Source organism: Schistocerca gregaria, chromosome 3 (assembly GCF_023897955.1).
Source record: "Schistocerca gregaria isolate iqSchGreg1 chromosome 3, iqSchGreg1.2, whole genome shotgun sequence".
NCBI lineage: Eukaryota > Metazoa > Arthropoda > Insecta > Orthoptera > Acrididae > Schistocerca > Schistocerca gregaria.
Window position 1 is genome coordinate 719,953,904 of NC_064922.1, and position 15,627 is coordinate 719,969,530.

The window sequence follows — 15,627 nt, forward strand, 5'->3', positions numbered from 1 at the left end:
GCACCTCATCCGACAGAAGTTCTCACTAAGCAATGTAATTTAAACGTTACTCCATCTTTGAGCGTCTATCGGATACTGTGGGCTAGTATCATTCTCTGATGCAGTAACAACGCAAAGCCCCATTTGTCTGAACTTTGCGGCTGAAAACCTCTGTCTCGTCCATCAGTCAGTACATATTAGTAATGTCATATTGTAGATGAAATAACGAATGGAAATAAAATGAACAGAAAGACATCTGTAATCGGTGTTTTATTTATTGTAAACACTATGTTCGCTGCGTTAAAACAGCATCCACAACTGAAAACAGTGTCGCATTGGCGCGCGAAGACGACCCGGCGGTCGTATTCAAAGATCAGACCACTGAAGACGGGAAGTCCACAAAATAAATAAAATAGGATGTCGGGGAAAATAGTGCCGTGGAGCACCTCTGGTGACAGCAAGGGCATAACACGGAGGGCGGTCAGGTGTTTACTAACATAGAAACACGGCATAAGTTGGGAGACGCTATTGAGCAACCGTAAAACCGCAGCATGACGTTTAACTACTGTGGCTGCCCGCATTATTTTTTTCTGTCATTAGACTTCTGACTGGTTAGATGTTGCCCGCCACGAATTCATCTCTTGAACCTACTTCTTCCTATCAGTGTGGCTCTTGCAACCTACATCCTCAATTATTTGCTGGATGGTATCCAAATCTCTGTCACCTCCTACAGTTGTTACTCTCTAGTACCACGAAAAATATTTCTTGCTGTCTTAACAGATGTCCTACCATCCTGTTGCTTCTTCTTGTTAGTGTTTTCTGTACATTACTTTTCTCGACGGTTCTGTGGAAAACCTCCTCATTCCTTTCTTAACAATCCATCCCGTTTTCTACATCTTTCTGTGAATTCACATCTCAAATGCTTCGATTCTCTTTTCTTTCTGGTTTTTGTACATCTCTATTTCACAACCCACATAACGGAGTCTTACATTCTACACGGCTTCGTGCTTAACTTAATATTCTGTCAAAACATCTTACGTATTTTCGGTCTGTTATATGGATGAGTTTCACAAGCATATTTTGGAAACACATTGAGTCACTCTATAGCCATGTCGTATGGGATTTACGTAGTGTATCTGTGAATATTGTGTAATGTGACACGAGTATCTGGATGAAATACACCATTAGCCATTAAAATTGCTACACCAAGAAGAAATGCAAATGATAAACGGGTATTCATTGGACAAAATTATTGTAATACAACTGACATGTGATTACATTTTCACGCAATTTGGGTGCATAGATCCTGAGAAATCAGTACCCACAATATCCACCTCTGGCCGTAATAACGGACTTGATACGCCTGGGCATACAGTCAAACAAAGCTTGGAAGGCATGTACAGTTACAGCTGCCCATGCAGGTTCAACACGATACCATAATTCATCAAGAGTAGTGACTGCCGTACTGTGACGAGCCACTTGCCCGACCACCATTGTCCAGACGTTTTCAATTGGTGAGAGATCTGGAGGATGTGCTGGCCAGGGCAGCAGTCGAACATTTTCTGTATCCAGAAAGGCCCGTACAGGACTTGCAACATGTGGTCATGCATTATCGTGCTAAAATGTAGGGTTTCGCAGGGATCGAATGAAGGGTAGAGCCACGGGTCGTAACACATCTTAAATGTAATGTCCACTGTTCAAAGTGCCGTCAATGCGAACAACAGGTGACCGATACGTATAACCATTGGGAACCCATACCATCATGCCTGGTGACACGATAATATGGCGATGACGAATACACACTGCTAATTTGCGTTCACCGCGGTGCCGCCAAACACCGATTCGACCTTCATGAAGCTGTAAACAGAACCTGGATTCATCGGAAAAAATGATGTTTTGCCATTCGTGCTGCCAAGTTCGTCGTTGAGACACCATCGCAGGCACCCCTGTCTGTGATTCAGCGTCAAGCGTAACCGCAGCCATGTTCTCCGAGCTGATAGTCCATGCTGCTGCAAACGTCGTTGAACTGTTAGCGCAGTTGGTTGTTGTTTTGCAAACGTCCCCATCTTCTGACTCAGGGATCGAGACGTGGCTGCACGATCCGTTACAGCCGTGCTGATAAGATGCCTGTCATCTAGACTGCTAGTGATACGAGGCCGTTGGGATGTAGCACGGCGTTCCGCATTACCCTCCCGAACCCACCCATTCCATATTCTATTAACAGTCACTGGATCTCGACCGACTCAATCGCGATAGTCTACAATCCGACCTTTATCCAAGTCGCAAACGTGATGGTACGCATTTCTCCTCCTTACACGGGGCATCACAACAACGTTCCCCAGACAACACAGGTCAACTGCTGTTCGTGTATGAGAAATCGGTTGGAAGCTTTCCTCATGCTAGCACGTTGTAGGTGTCACCAACGGCGCCACCCTTGTGTGAATGCTCTGAAAAGCTAGCCATGTCCATATCGCAGTATCTTCTTCCTCTCGGTTAAAATTCTCCTCTGTAGCACGTCATCTTCTTGGTGTATCAATTTTAATGGCCAGTAGTGTACATAGGTATACTATATCCAACTGGACACACGTCAACGACCACCAATGAATATTACCACAGTTGCGCACATACGAGTATAATGATAAACCCACTCAAACCCATCAGCTTACTGTTTTGCAACAAAAGAGAATAGCACCCAGTATTTCAAACGGTATTTACAACTGCTACAGACGGGTGTAAATGTTTGTATGGATGATCTCAGCAAATCCAAGTCCTGATTGCGTCTTCAGCTGAACTGAAGTGGGAATCCCTGGAGGGAAGATGACGTTCTTATAGCGTAAAACTAGTGCGAGTAGTTAGAGAATCGGAATTGGCGGATGACTGAGAACGATTCCACTGCCAACAAAGTACGTTTCACTTAACACTCGCGAAGACAAGAGATAAGAATAGAATTAGGGCTCTTACGGAAACATATACACAGTGGTACCTCGAGTGGAACAGGACGGGCATGGCTCGTAGAGGTAATAGGTATCCTCCATCTTGCACTGAATAACATATATGTCTACATCTACACTATTAATCCTCATCTAGCAATTAATTGTAAGTGCCGGGCAGAAGGTGCATCGACCAACCTTCAGACCGTTTCTCTATCGTTCCGTTCTCGAAAACCGCTAGTAAAAACTAACACTTAAATCTCTCCGTGAGAGCTCTGATTTGTCTTATTTTGCTTTCATGATCATTTCTACCTCTGCAGGTGGGCGCCAACAAAATATTTTCACACGCTGAGGAGGAAGTTGATGATATCAGGATAACATATCCTGCAACGGAAATCGCCTTTGTTTCAGTTATTGCCATCCCAAATCGTGAATTATATTCGTGGCACGCTCTCTTCTACTTGGCGATAATACAAAACAAGACATCCTTCTTTAACTTTCTCGATGTCCACCTTCATTCCTATCTTATGCGGATCCCACCTCGAACAAAAATACTCCAGAAGTGGGCGGACAAGTGCAGTTTAAACAGTCTCTTTAGTACATCTTTTGCATTTTCTGAGCGTTCTGAGAGTAAATTTGTATTTGGTTTGCTTTCCCCACAGAACCGTCTATGTGACCATTCCAATTTAAGTTATTCGAAATAGTAATGACAAAATATTAAGTTGAGTTTACAGCCTTCAAATCTGCGTGAGTTATCGTGTAACTGAAATTTGGTGAATCCTTTTAGTGTTCATTTGGATTACTTCACACTTATTATGATTTAGAGCCCAGTGCCACTTTTTGGATCATACAGGTATCTTGTCCAAATCATTCTGTAATTCGTTTTGACCATCTAATGATTCAACAAGACGGTAAATGACAGCATCATCTGTAAGAATATATAAGAGGACTGCTAAGATTGTATCCTAAATCGTTTACGTAGGTTAGGAACAGCAGAGGGCCTATAACACCTTTATGGGGGATGTCAAATATTACTTCTGTTTTACTGGATGACTTTCACTAAGTTAATACAAGAGGTGAACTTTCTGTCAGTAGTGATAAATCCAGTCACACAATTGAAACGAAATTTTATTAAAAGACTCCTGTGGTGTCAAAAGGCTTCTGGATATCTAAAAATGTTTAATCCATCTGACTACTCCTGTTTATAGCACTCAATACTTTTTGATAGTAAAGAACTTGCTGTGTTTCAGAAGAACGATGTTTTCTGAACCCGTGTTGTTTGTAAAGACAGCGATGTCTTCGACGTAATTCATAACGTTTGATCACAGTATATGTCCCAAAATCCTACCGCAAATCGACGTTAGTGATATGAGGCTGTAATTCACGGCATTAGTCCTACTTCCTTCTTGGGTATTGGTGTAAATTTTTCTACTTTCTTTAAGTGCCGATCTTTCTACAAGGTAGCTGTCGCATAAAATTGTTAAGTGTGAAGCTATCGTATCTGCACAGGCTAAAACGAAAATGACTGGTATACAGTCTAAACCGGAGCCTTGCCTTCATTTATATAAGGTGCTTCGTTATACTTAGGAAACCTATTTTTAAATTACTGATATTGGCAGCTTTCCTTTATAGGAATCCTGGATTACTTACTTCATCTTATTTTGTGAAGGTAAACCGTGTTTGGCATCTCTGCTTTAGTGGCGCTGTCAACAATAACATCACCATTGTTATCGCGCAATAAAGTATTAATTGTGTCTTGCCGCGGGTGAACTTAACATACGACGAAAATTTCTTTGGATTTTCAGACAGTTTTCGAGGCCTAGTTTCGTGGTGGAAACTATTAAAGGTATTTTGCATTGAAGTTCACACTGAATTTCGGACTTCTGTAAAACCTGAGCAGTGTTGGGGATTTTTCGTTCTGTAAAATTTGGCATGGTTTTTTCGTTGATTCTGCAAAAGTGTCCTGAGTTGTTTGGCGTGCCCTAGGGAATCAATATCACCTTTTGTTAATTTATTAGAGGCTGCTCTCGATATACATGCTTTGAATTCAAACCACATCGTAGAATGGAAGGAATTGTCTCTTAGGAATACATCAAGCGAGTTTTGGTATGCAGTTTTGAATAAACGCATTTTGCGTTTATTTCAAGCATGTTTGGATTTTACAATCTTCAGTCTCGATAGAACACGCTTGTGGTCAGTAAACCCCGTATCCCTCCTGATGATTTCTATAACATCTTTCGAGGTACATATGTACATGTTTTTACATAAATAAAGAAAGGAAAGTGCAAGCAAGTTACAGACAGTAGGGGTTTAGTTTTACTTACGTCGGAAATAAAGGACGACATCTTATATCGATGTTGATGGTGATTAACCATTATTGTTTAACTTTCCTCTTTCTATTTTCCTCTTTATTTGAATAGGCTACGCTGACTTACCGACGTTAATGTATGCTTCACAAAATAATAGTGTTGTGTGAAAGGTAGATTTTGGAATAGCATAGTTCTACAATTTACAGCAGCAAATGTCGACTTCCTTTTCTTTTTATTTACCCCTTTTTAACTGAGGCGGGACGTTTTTCACATGGTAGAATCAGCTGTTTCGTAGCACCAATGAGGAATCGTAAGATTCAAAATTACGTGTAGAGTGGATTGTTGCTTTTTAATTATGTTCGGCGCTATGTATTTGCTCTCACATATCTAGTGATCCTGAATACTCGTGTTTCCATAATATAAAAGTTTTCGTTTTGACATTGTTTTACTACCTCAGTTTTCGGCTGTTGTAGATCTACAGGTTGTATAGGTTAAATACCATTTACTGCAACTGTACTCAAAGTTTTACTAAGATCAAATGCAATTCACTTCATTTCAAAGCATCTTCATTCGCCACTCTAACAATATATACTTTTTCTCTGACAGTATTGTTTGATGGGTGTATGATCAGTTCGCAAGTTTTACTTATTTCTCTGAACAGTGTTAATTCTTATCGTTACTCACTGGTATTGGTTTCTTACGTCATTCTCCCTGTTCGTCCACATGTGTGTGTTAGATTTTAGCACACACCCCTGTCACTGCTATAAATATATTCATGTTTCTTTGTTGTGAAGAACCACTGCCATCTCGCCATTTCGTATTGTGTGTGTGTTTGTGTGGGTGTGGGTGTGAGGATGTAACATGTTCTAACTACTGAGAGTGCAAATTATTGCACCACTATGGTACAGTGGTAGATGATCTAAGGTGGATATATTGAGGAGTTACGGGTATTCATTTGTGGCATCTAAGAGATCTTTCTTTCTCTGGTTGCTGAAGCTAAATGACCACCCAAACACCAGCAATAACAGGTTACTTAAACATACCAGGCGATGCTTGTCCGTGTCCAGAACATCACGGGCGACAAACAACTGGGTGTTAGCAAGACGAATCTCTTGAATGCGTGACCGGCGTACTTGCTTCTTATTGACCGCTAAGTTCCACTCAGGTTGGACGTCAGTGGCCAGATATGGAACGCACACCGATCGCCAGAAGACACCCTAGACGACGTGGAGATGTTTCTCCTGAACCACCTTTGGTGACCCGCTCTGCTGAAGAAAGCCATAGGTCGAATTCATGGGACCGGATCACATTGGCAACATCCCTTTACGGACATAGCTTATTTCGACGAAAATATGCACACGTAGCGGTAAAATAACGGTGGCGAACGTCCTAAAGCTGGATAGGGACTGAGAGAGAGCTTGGTGCAAGGGCCTTCAGCCAAATGCTCAACGGCGTGACAGCACCATTCGAGAGCTGACGAAAAGCGCTATCGCTCAGTCAGATACATGACACAGGCTTAAATGGCCCCTGAAAAGCGGAAAGAGAGGTTCTCGAACGGTACCTTAACAGTAGGCCATGGCAAAAATATGAACCTCCATATTGACAACACACGGTGGGGCATGGATGGCAGAATAGAGAGTGTCTTTGACACCAAAAATATATTAACATACGTTGTTCGTTGCAGAAGATCGAGTGCTGGTAAGCGATGACCTAGAGACCTGGGTGTTGGGGGCAGTCGTGCGCCGGACATCACGTGTGAAATCGAGTGCTAAGTGTCGGATGGTAGCAGCTGCACACAATGGAGGAACATTGTCAACACTTATTGCCATAGCAGTCGATATGCGGACGTTAAGGCAGCCAGCAGGAGCTTCGCAGTAGGTGGAAACCCGTGCCAATTACTCCCCGACCTTAGTGCCGCTACTCCAAACGAGAACGGGATCGTCTGCATAAGTAGTTGAGCTTAATACATGGCACGGTCAGTCCAGCAAACGTTGACGGAGGTCACAGAGCAACGATTCCTTGGCGACAGCATACGACAGTGCATGCATCCTTGACTCAGTGATTGCTGTTACAAGAAAGAAGGAGTGAGGCGGCCACTGTAGAGTACGCGGGAGGTTACTACGCAGAGGAGAGGCATTACGACGTCGACGATAGGTCAGGGTATCTCATATTGTGGAACGCGAGTTCTAGGTGATCCTGATCGACGCGATCGAACGCCTGGCTGAAGTCAAGAGTGACCAAAGTGCAGGCACACGATGAGCGTGAGGTATTGTCCCGATAGTGAAAATGGACAGTGAGGATATTATCGGCACCTCCCAAAGAGGTTTGATGAGGAAACCACGTAGCGGGCGGTCCGTTTAAGCCGTGCAGCTAACAGCCAGGTATTGATGTTTGTGTCGCTGTATGGCAACGAGAAGGGGCGATAGTCGCATATGCATGATGTATCAGCAGATTTGTGGGTGGGAATGAAGAGACGTTCGAGGAACCGTTCTGGGATCTGCACGATAGGCGAAGTAATGTTTCGACAAATTGCCGTTCGCGCTGGCGCCAATGTGGGACGAGTTGTCTGATCAAACTCTAGTGGGAGGTCATCAGACCCAAGTGACTTGTTTGTAGAACCCACTTCCATCGTATCATGGTCTTCTTCCTCCGTGACGTCGGCAAGCAAATCTATCCCCATAAACCGAGCCGAAAGAGAGTCGAAAGATCGCTGTAGCGTCGGAATGGTGGTGACGTTGCGCAGCGTACAAAATAACATAATATGCATGAGCGACAGACCTCAAATCGCTTTGGGTACCTAAGCACCAATCATCATCAATCGTAAGAAATTAATAAATGTCCTCCCATTATAGCGCAGTTCCAGTATCACATGGTACACTGACGGACGCTTCTGGGCTAACCTGTCGCCTTTGCGCGCCGTCACCATCCATAACTCCTTCAAGGTGACGTCAAGAGTAGGTAGTGAGCAGTGACTTGGCACTATTCACTGCCGTCTGACACTCCGACGAATACGGCATCTTAGTACATTTTCAGACAACGATGAAGTAGAAATCCTGTGCTCGTCACTGCCACGCTGTACCCTATGTTCCGTGACCAGTCAAAGCATTCCTGAGAGAAGGCTTTGCTCAGAGGACCCACTATGACAGGGAGGACTGATATACATCAAGACGTCGATGACAAGCTGTCGATGTAGTCTCGATGTGCTACCAGCAGTGAGGCGAAGTACGATTTATAGCGTTCAGTTTCCATGATACCCAGTTGCTCCACAGTCTTTAGCGGTAGATATTGATGGCACAGATATATGCATCGTGATTAGAGAAGGCGACGGACCAGATTCAGCAGCCTGTGCTCTACAGACATAACGCAGGGGATATAAACATGATCTGGGGGACTGGAAAAACGGCTAATGAAATGCGTAAAACCCAGACGAACGCCATAAACGTGCTCCCAAAAGTCCCCATCGTTGAAGTGCTGGACAACTGCCGCTACCACCGCACGTGGAGAGTGACTTAGCACTTTGGGCGCCTGAGTGGAGTTGAAGAAGCCTTCCATGATCATGATTGCGGTATCCTGCCGACCCAGGAAGAGAGGTGTGACCTCCTCGAAGAAAAAGGTGGAACGATTGCGACAGTGATTGCGCAAAGACGTTGATGATCCTGATGCCACCAAATGTAACAGCCATGCCTCGGTCATGCGGGGATTAGCAACTCCATTAGCGAGGATCAAATCACGTCAGAAAATCCCCACCCTGCTACATGTACGGGAGATGTGTGCTGTAAAGCCATGGGCAGCCAAAAGCGTTGAAACCTGTAGCTCTTGAAGAAGGGCAACGTCAACGTCCACAGCATACAGCATTTCATGGAGTACTGCCAGTTCAGAGAACATGATAATGGTATTGACACTGCCTGTTGCTAGGCTATAAGTTTGAAACATGCCATTATCAAGGGGGTAGGTGATGAAAAAACAGATGATGCACAAGGAAACCGTCGATAGGAACCTGTAGAAGGGCATATCACTGTGACAGGAAGGGAGCCGACACCACCAGTGGAGCTCATCGCTCTGTACATCTCCAGAAAGTCCATCCTTTACGTCGAAGTCGTCCGCCCAGCAGACAGACGTCTCACCTTGTCTGTATAGTGGAACACTATCAAAGGTGCGCCAACAAGTAGCGTAAAAAGCAGAAATGGGGGCAACCGCATGAGACACAAGCAGAGCAAGGTCAGGGTCCACAGGTGGATACTGACCCGAGATGTCACTGGGGAGAGACGTCACGTCGTCCTGTGCCAGGGTGCCAAATCACAGCGAATCATCGGTATGATAGTTATCATTCTGTGCACTCAGGCGATGAAGACAATCATGAGAGGGTGTACTGCTCTGTCCCGTTGCCTCGGTGATCGTTGCTACCCAACACTTTGCTCCTTGTTGGATGACAGATGGTTGTCGATTGACATGTGGCCAGATGGCACAAAAGCGGATGTCGGTACAGCTCTATAATCAACAACCAGGGCCATCGTCCGTTCGTACTGCCTCTAGCGGCAGCGTAGGAGAGACAGGCAAAGCGTCGTCTAGAGGAGCGGATGCCGCCACTGACCGATTCACAGTGGGAGCAGCAGGCAGCCCAGCGGCGAAAGCGTGAGTTAACACAGTGGGCGCCATCAGGATAGCGACGTCTGTGATTGGCGCCCGAACCAGTGTACGTTGGATATACTCAGAGAGGACATGGCATGCCTGGTCACAACCTGAAAAGTGATTGGCTCCCGTCGTACGTGATGACAGATCTGCAGCCAGCAATAACGCAGTAAGAAGGCACATGGTTTCTTAGTTCAGTTTCTCTCTGATGGACCCAAAGGAGGATACAGTAGATATAACATCTGCTCCAATTTTCATCAACATTACTGATGACACTGTCGAAAATTCCCAGCGTTCGGAGGCGAACCAGCGTGATAGCCCAAGACGGTTTCTACACGGCCATCTGAGTATCGGAACTTGAGATGGCCATCATGGTACCACACAACGTCGGCGCAGATCTCTTTATTCGCTAGTTTTATATGCAGTGGTACTAAGGCTGACAAAATGGATTCGGAGAACATATGGAAGGAGGAGACGCATTTCGTCCTTTATAAAGCGTTTTTCTTCATACGTTTTCGGTCGTTCAAGAGCCAAAAGAAATATTAATTTAATCGTGGCTTGGCAATAGGAAAACGCCATGATGGTGGATGAATCCGGACCGTGAGGCAAGCCACTCTGAGGAAGTAAAGAAACGCCTGTATGCTCACAAGCAGCACAACACTCGAAACGCATACAAAGCGTGCTCGATTTATTTCTGCCAAAGGCAGACTGAACGCTCGAGCACCGATCATGCTCTCCTAGATGTCCAGAATGACGGTACCCAGCCTGCAGCACGAAAGCATGGAACCTTAGGAACTCGATCATTATTGACTCTGGAACCCCTTCCACAATAATAAAAAAGGGTTGATTTTAGACGTTCTTTTTATGGAGAGTATTGAATAAATCTTCAACATTTCGCGGCCCTGTCACCAACTGTATAAATATTAATACTAATTTTAATAGTGAACAGCCTCAGTTGCACCCTTTACCCAGAATTTACCTATGTTTCAGTCGGTATAGCCCAACGTTCTACAAGACTGTTTTTAACCAATACTGTTAAGCACTGGTTTGCTGTATGCCACACATGGATTGGAAGAATCTTTATTTTCAGAACTTCTTTGGAAAACTTTATTCAAATCGGTGCCCCACATGTAAGATCCTCCCTTTGTGAGCACACATTCGACTATTTGCTGTTTCCTTGTTTAACAGAGGTACTAATAATTTACAGGTCCAAACTATCACGTGGTACCCGCTTTTCAGTGACACCTCGGAATGTACGTAGTTCGAGCCTCAAAGTCTTCTTACAAGACATATTTCTTTCCATTTTATTTAAAAAAAGTATTTTTCTGTCCGGTTTGAGGTGGCGCGCCAAGAATTCGTCTCCTGTGTCAACATTTACGCCTCAGAATACGACCTGCAACCTAAGTCGTTAATGATTTGCTGGATGTATCCCAATCTCTGTCTTCCTACAAAAATTTTACACTCTACAGCTCCCTCAAGTACCGTAGAGGTAATCCCTTGATGTCTTAACAGGTGTCCTACCATACGTTCCCTTCCTCTTGTCCGTCTTTGACATATATTCGTTCTCTCTGTGATTCTGCGGATAATCTCCTCATTGCTGACCTTACCACTCCACCTAATTTTCAACGTTCTTCTGTAGCAATTGGACCAATTGTCAGAAAAGCAGCTCCTCTGAAGTTCAAGACGGGTGAAGTCATTACTGATGAAGGCAAACAAGTGGAACGCTGGGTTGAACACTACCTCGAGTTGTATGCAGCCGAGAATGAAGTTAGCAAGGATGCATGTGACGCCATCAAACAAATGCCAGTTATGGAAGAACTAGATGCAATGCCAACTATGGAAGAACTTAGTAAAGAAATAGATTTTCTTGCTAACGGAAAGTCCCCAGGTGAAGATGGGATCCCTGCAGAGGTTATTAAGTATAACAAGTCTGTTCTTCTCAAACATTTATATTCACTTATCATAACCAGTTGGGAAGAAGGTTATGTCCCGATGAATATGCGGGATTCGAGAATAGTTACTCAGTATAAACAGAAAGGGAACAGAAGTGACTGTAACAATTACCGAGGCATTTCATTACTAATTGTAGCCGGGAAAGCTTATGCAAGAGTCATCCTAATGCGATTACAGATCTTAGCTGCCAGAATGCACCAAGAATCTCAGTGTGGCTTCAGGCCCCACCGATCAATCGTAGATATGATCTAATCCTTACGACAGCTACAAGAGAAATGTCGTGAGCAGCAGAGGCCACCTTATATTGCTTCCATTGACCTTGTTAAAGCGTTTGATTTAGTGAGCAGAAATGGGCTTTTCAAAGTGTTGTAGAAGATTGAGTGCCCACCTCAGCTACTACAGATAATTGTCTCTTTCCATGCGAAAACACAAGCAGCAATATGCTTCAACGGTAAAACATCAGAAGCATTCCCTGTTAATAGCGGTGTGGAAAAGGGGTGTGTATTAACTCCTACATTATTTGGGATTACTTTTCCCTTCTGCTCGGATTGGCCTTTGAAGACTGTGAGGAGGGAGTGTATCTACATACGAGGTGTGATGGAAGTCTTTTCAACATTGCTCACCTCAAGGCCAAGACCAAAGTAAATACAGTTGTTATCCGTGAGTTGTTATATGCGGACGATGCAGCTCTAGTAGCGAATACAGAAGGTGAGCTGACGCATATAATCAACAAATTATCAAATTCCTGTGAAATATTTGGTCTACTCATCAGCCTTCAAAAGACTAAGATCATGGCGCAGAGCACTACGAACCTTCCATTCATCAGCATTGATGGCAAGGCTCTCCAGGTAGGTGACGACTTTACCTACTTGGGATCCACAATATGTAGCAACTTGTAAATGGACACTGACATTACTAACAGAATCGCAAAGGTATCATCTGTCATGGGGAGATTGGAAGACAGAGTATGGAACAACGGACTCCTTACCACAAAAACTAAATTAAAAGTCTACAACGCTTGTGTTATAAGCACCCTTCTCTATAGCTGTGAGACATGGACAACTCTTTCTAGGCATGAATCTCGACTCAACAGCTTCCATCTCCGCAGTCTCCGGAATACAACCAGCAAGTACAACCAGCATCTTTGCACTCCTGAGTCATCGATGTCTAAGATGGTTGAGACATGTCAGGTGCATGGATCCTGAACAGATACTGAAACAATTGCTGTAGGGAGAACTTCAGGAGGGTGTGAGGCCAGTGGGACGACCGCATCTTCGTTTCAAGAATGTCTGCAAGAGAGACCTGACCAAGACCAGAATCATTCCAAGTCGCTGGGTAAGCTCGCAGATGACCGTGTCAAATGGCGAGTAACTGTGCGCCACGGCGTCAAGCTCTCATAGGACGAATGCACACAGGAACAAATCAGTAAGAGGACAAAGCGAAGAGACAGAGCGGCTTGTGTTCGAAGTCCCTCAAATTTCACATGTCCAAACTGCAGTAGGGACTGCCAGTCTCGAGTGGGACTTTTTAACCACAGCAGACGCTGCAGACTCTGAACCAAGCATGCTACACCATCATCCCTCAAGGATGGACGGGTGCCATTACTATTCATCTACATCTACATTTATACAACCGCAAGCCACCCAACGGTGAGTGGCGGAGGGCACTTTACGTGCCACTGTCATTACCTCCCTTTTCTGTTCCAGTCGCGTATGGTTCGCGGGGGGAACGAATGTCTGAAAGCCTCCGTGAGCGCTGGAATCTCCCTAATTTTACATTCGTGATCTCGTCGGGAGCTATAAATAGGGGGAAGCAGTAAATTCGATACCTCATCCAGAAGCGTACCCTCTCGAAACCTGGCGAGCAAGCTACACCGCGATGCAGAGTGCCTCTCTTGCAGAGTCTGCCACTTGAGTTTCCTAAACATCTCCGTAACGCTATCACGGTTGCCAAATAACCCTGTGACGAAACGCGCCGCTCTTCTTTGGATCTTCTTTATCTCCTCCGTCAACCAGATCTGGTACGGATCTCACACTGATGAGCAATACTCAAGCATAGGTCGAACGAGTGTTTTTTAAGCCACCTCCTTTGTCGATAGACTACATTTTCTGAGGACTCTCCCAATGAATCTCAACCTGGTACCCACCTTACCAACAATTAATTTTATATGATCATTCCACTTCAGATCGTTCCACACTCATACTCCCGGATATTTAACAGAAGTAACTGCTACCAGTGTTCGTTCCGCTATCACATAGTCAGACAATAAAAGATTATTCTTTCTATGTATTCGCAATACTTTACATTTGTACATTCTGTAGCACCACATCTTAAATGCTTCTGTCCCCTTCTGTTCTGGTTTTCCCACAGTCAATGTTTCACAGTCGTATAATGCTCTGCTCAAAACGTACTTTTTCAGAAAGTTCTTCCTCAAATTGGACATATGTTTAACATTAGGGGACTTGCGTGGCCTAACTTGCCGCTGTGTCGACAGCCTGGTGCTGCAGCACCATCTGAAGCCGCCAGCGGGCAGCGGCGCGGCGCCGCGCGCCTCCGTCACGGTGATCGACGGCGGCGCCGGCGCTGGCGACCCGCCGGCCTCACCGCGGCAGCTGGGCTCCCCTGGCGGCCGCCACTGCGTCGCCGTCGGATGCGAGGGCGGCGCCGCCCCCGCCTCCGCCACAGAACACGCCGTCCGCATCACCGTCGTGTGAAGCCTGCCGCCCGCCGCCCCGCTGACGACACAAGTGCCTTCTCCTGTCTGCTCCTCTCCTCCGGAGGGACCAAGCCACACTTTAGACAAACGCAAATGTTACGACGTTTTTACACATTTTATGGAATGTTATATTTATTAATTTGTATTTACTGCCACGTGTATTTGATACGACAGAAATTTAATGAAGTAACTCACGTTGTTACGAGATTAACGGCTGTAATGCTGTGTCATTCGTTCAGTTAATTAAAATGTTATAATTACTATTCACTGTTTCATTTTTTCACCACAACTGTGACCTGACACGGCAAACTGAAGTACTGTACACCCAACAAAAGGGAAAAATAATGGTAGCAACAGGAACAACTGCCGAATTCTCACATTGCTCCGCTCTTGGGTGCTAAACATGTAGCAACAAGTTGTAATGCGCCACTATTTAAGGAGTCCTTGAAATCCTACTATCTGTAAGAGATAAATGGAGAAGAGCCTTAGCAATAGGGTCTATACACGTACTATACGTTGCCGATTGCCATTAATGTGACAACGTACCAAAAAATTTTCTGGGGAACGAATCGCTGCGATACGTGCTGAAAGAGGCAGTGAAGTTACGTAAGGTACCGACAGGTATGTGGAAACATACCGACTCCTGTGCTGGGACCAGATGCGTTAGGTTTCTCGGTTCAGAAGCACCCCCATCAAGATGGGGGTTTGAATCAGGGGTGTTTGGTGGCTAGGGAATTAAAGTAAACACATCTTGGTACTCTTCGAACCACACAAGTACACTACGTTTCAAGCTGAATGACTCATTGCGTTGCGTTGCTGGTAGATGTCATCCTGCTGAGGAAAAACAAAACTGCACGTAGGGGTGACATGGTCCTCAAGGATAAATGCTGATCTTGTACATTTCCACCCCATGAACCATGGACCCTGCCGTTGGTGGGGAGGCTTGCGTGCCTCAGCAGTACAGATAGCAGTACCGTAGGTGCAACCACAACGTAGGGGCATCTGTTGAGAGGCAAGACAAACGTGTGGTTCCTGAAATGGGGTATCAGCCTTTTCAGTAGCTGCAGGGGCAACAGTCTGGACGATTGACTGATCTGGCCTTCTAACACTA

At 44.9% G+C, this 15,627-nt stretch overlaps 1 protein-coding gene across 1 annotated transcript in view; it reads left to right on the forward strand.

Annotated features, from left to right (window-relative positions):
• LOC126355571 (beta-alanine transporter) overlaps window positions 1–14,783 on the forward strand; it is a 1,112,053-nt gene extending 1,097,270 nt beyond the window's left edge. The window contains exon 12 of the mRNA XM_050005933.1: window positions 14,295–14,783. Within this exon, the coding sequence (XP_049861890.1) occupies window positions 14,295–14,514 (220 nt within the window). The 3' untranslated portion in view covers window positions 14,515–14,783. The remainder of the gene's footprint in view (window positions 1–14,294) is intronic.
• The last annotated feature ends 844 nt before the right edge of the window (window positions 14,784–15,627 follow it).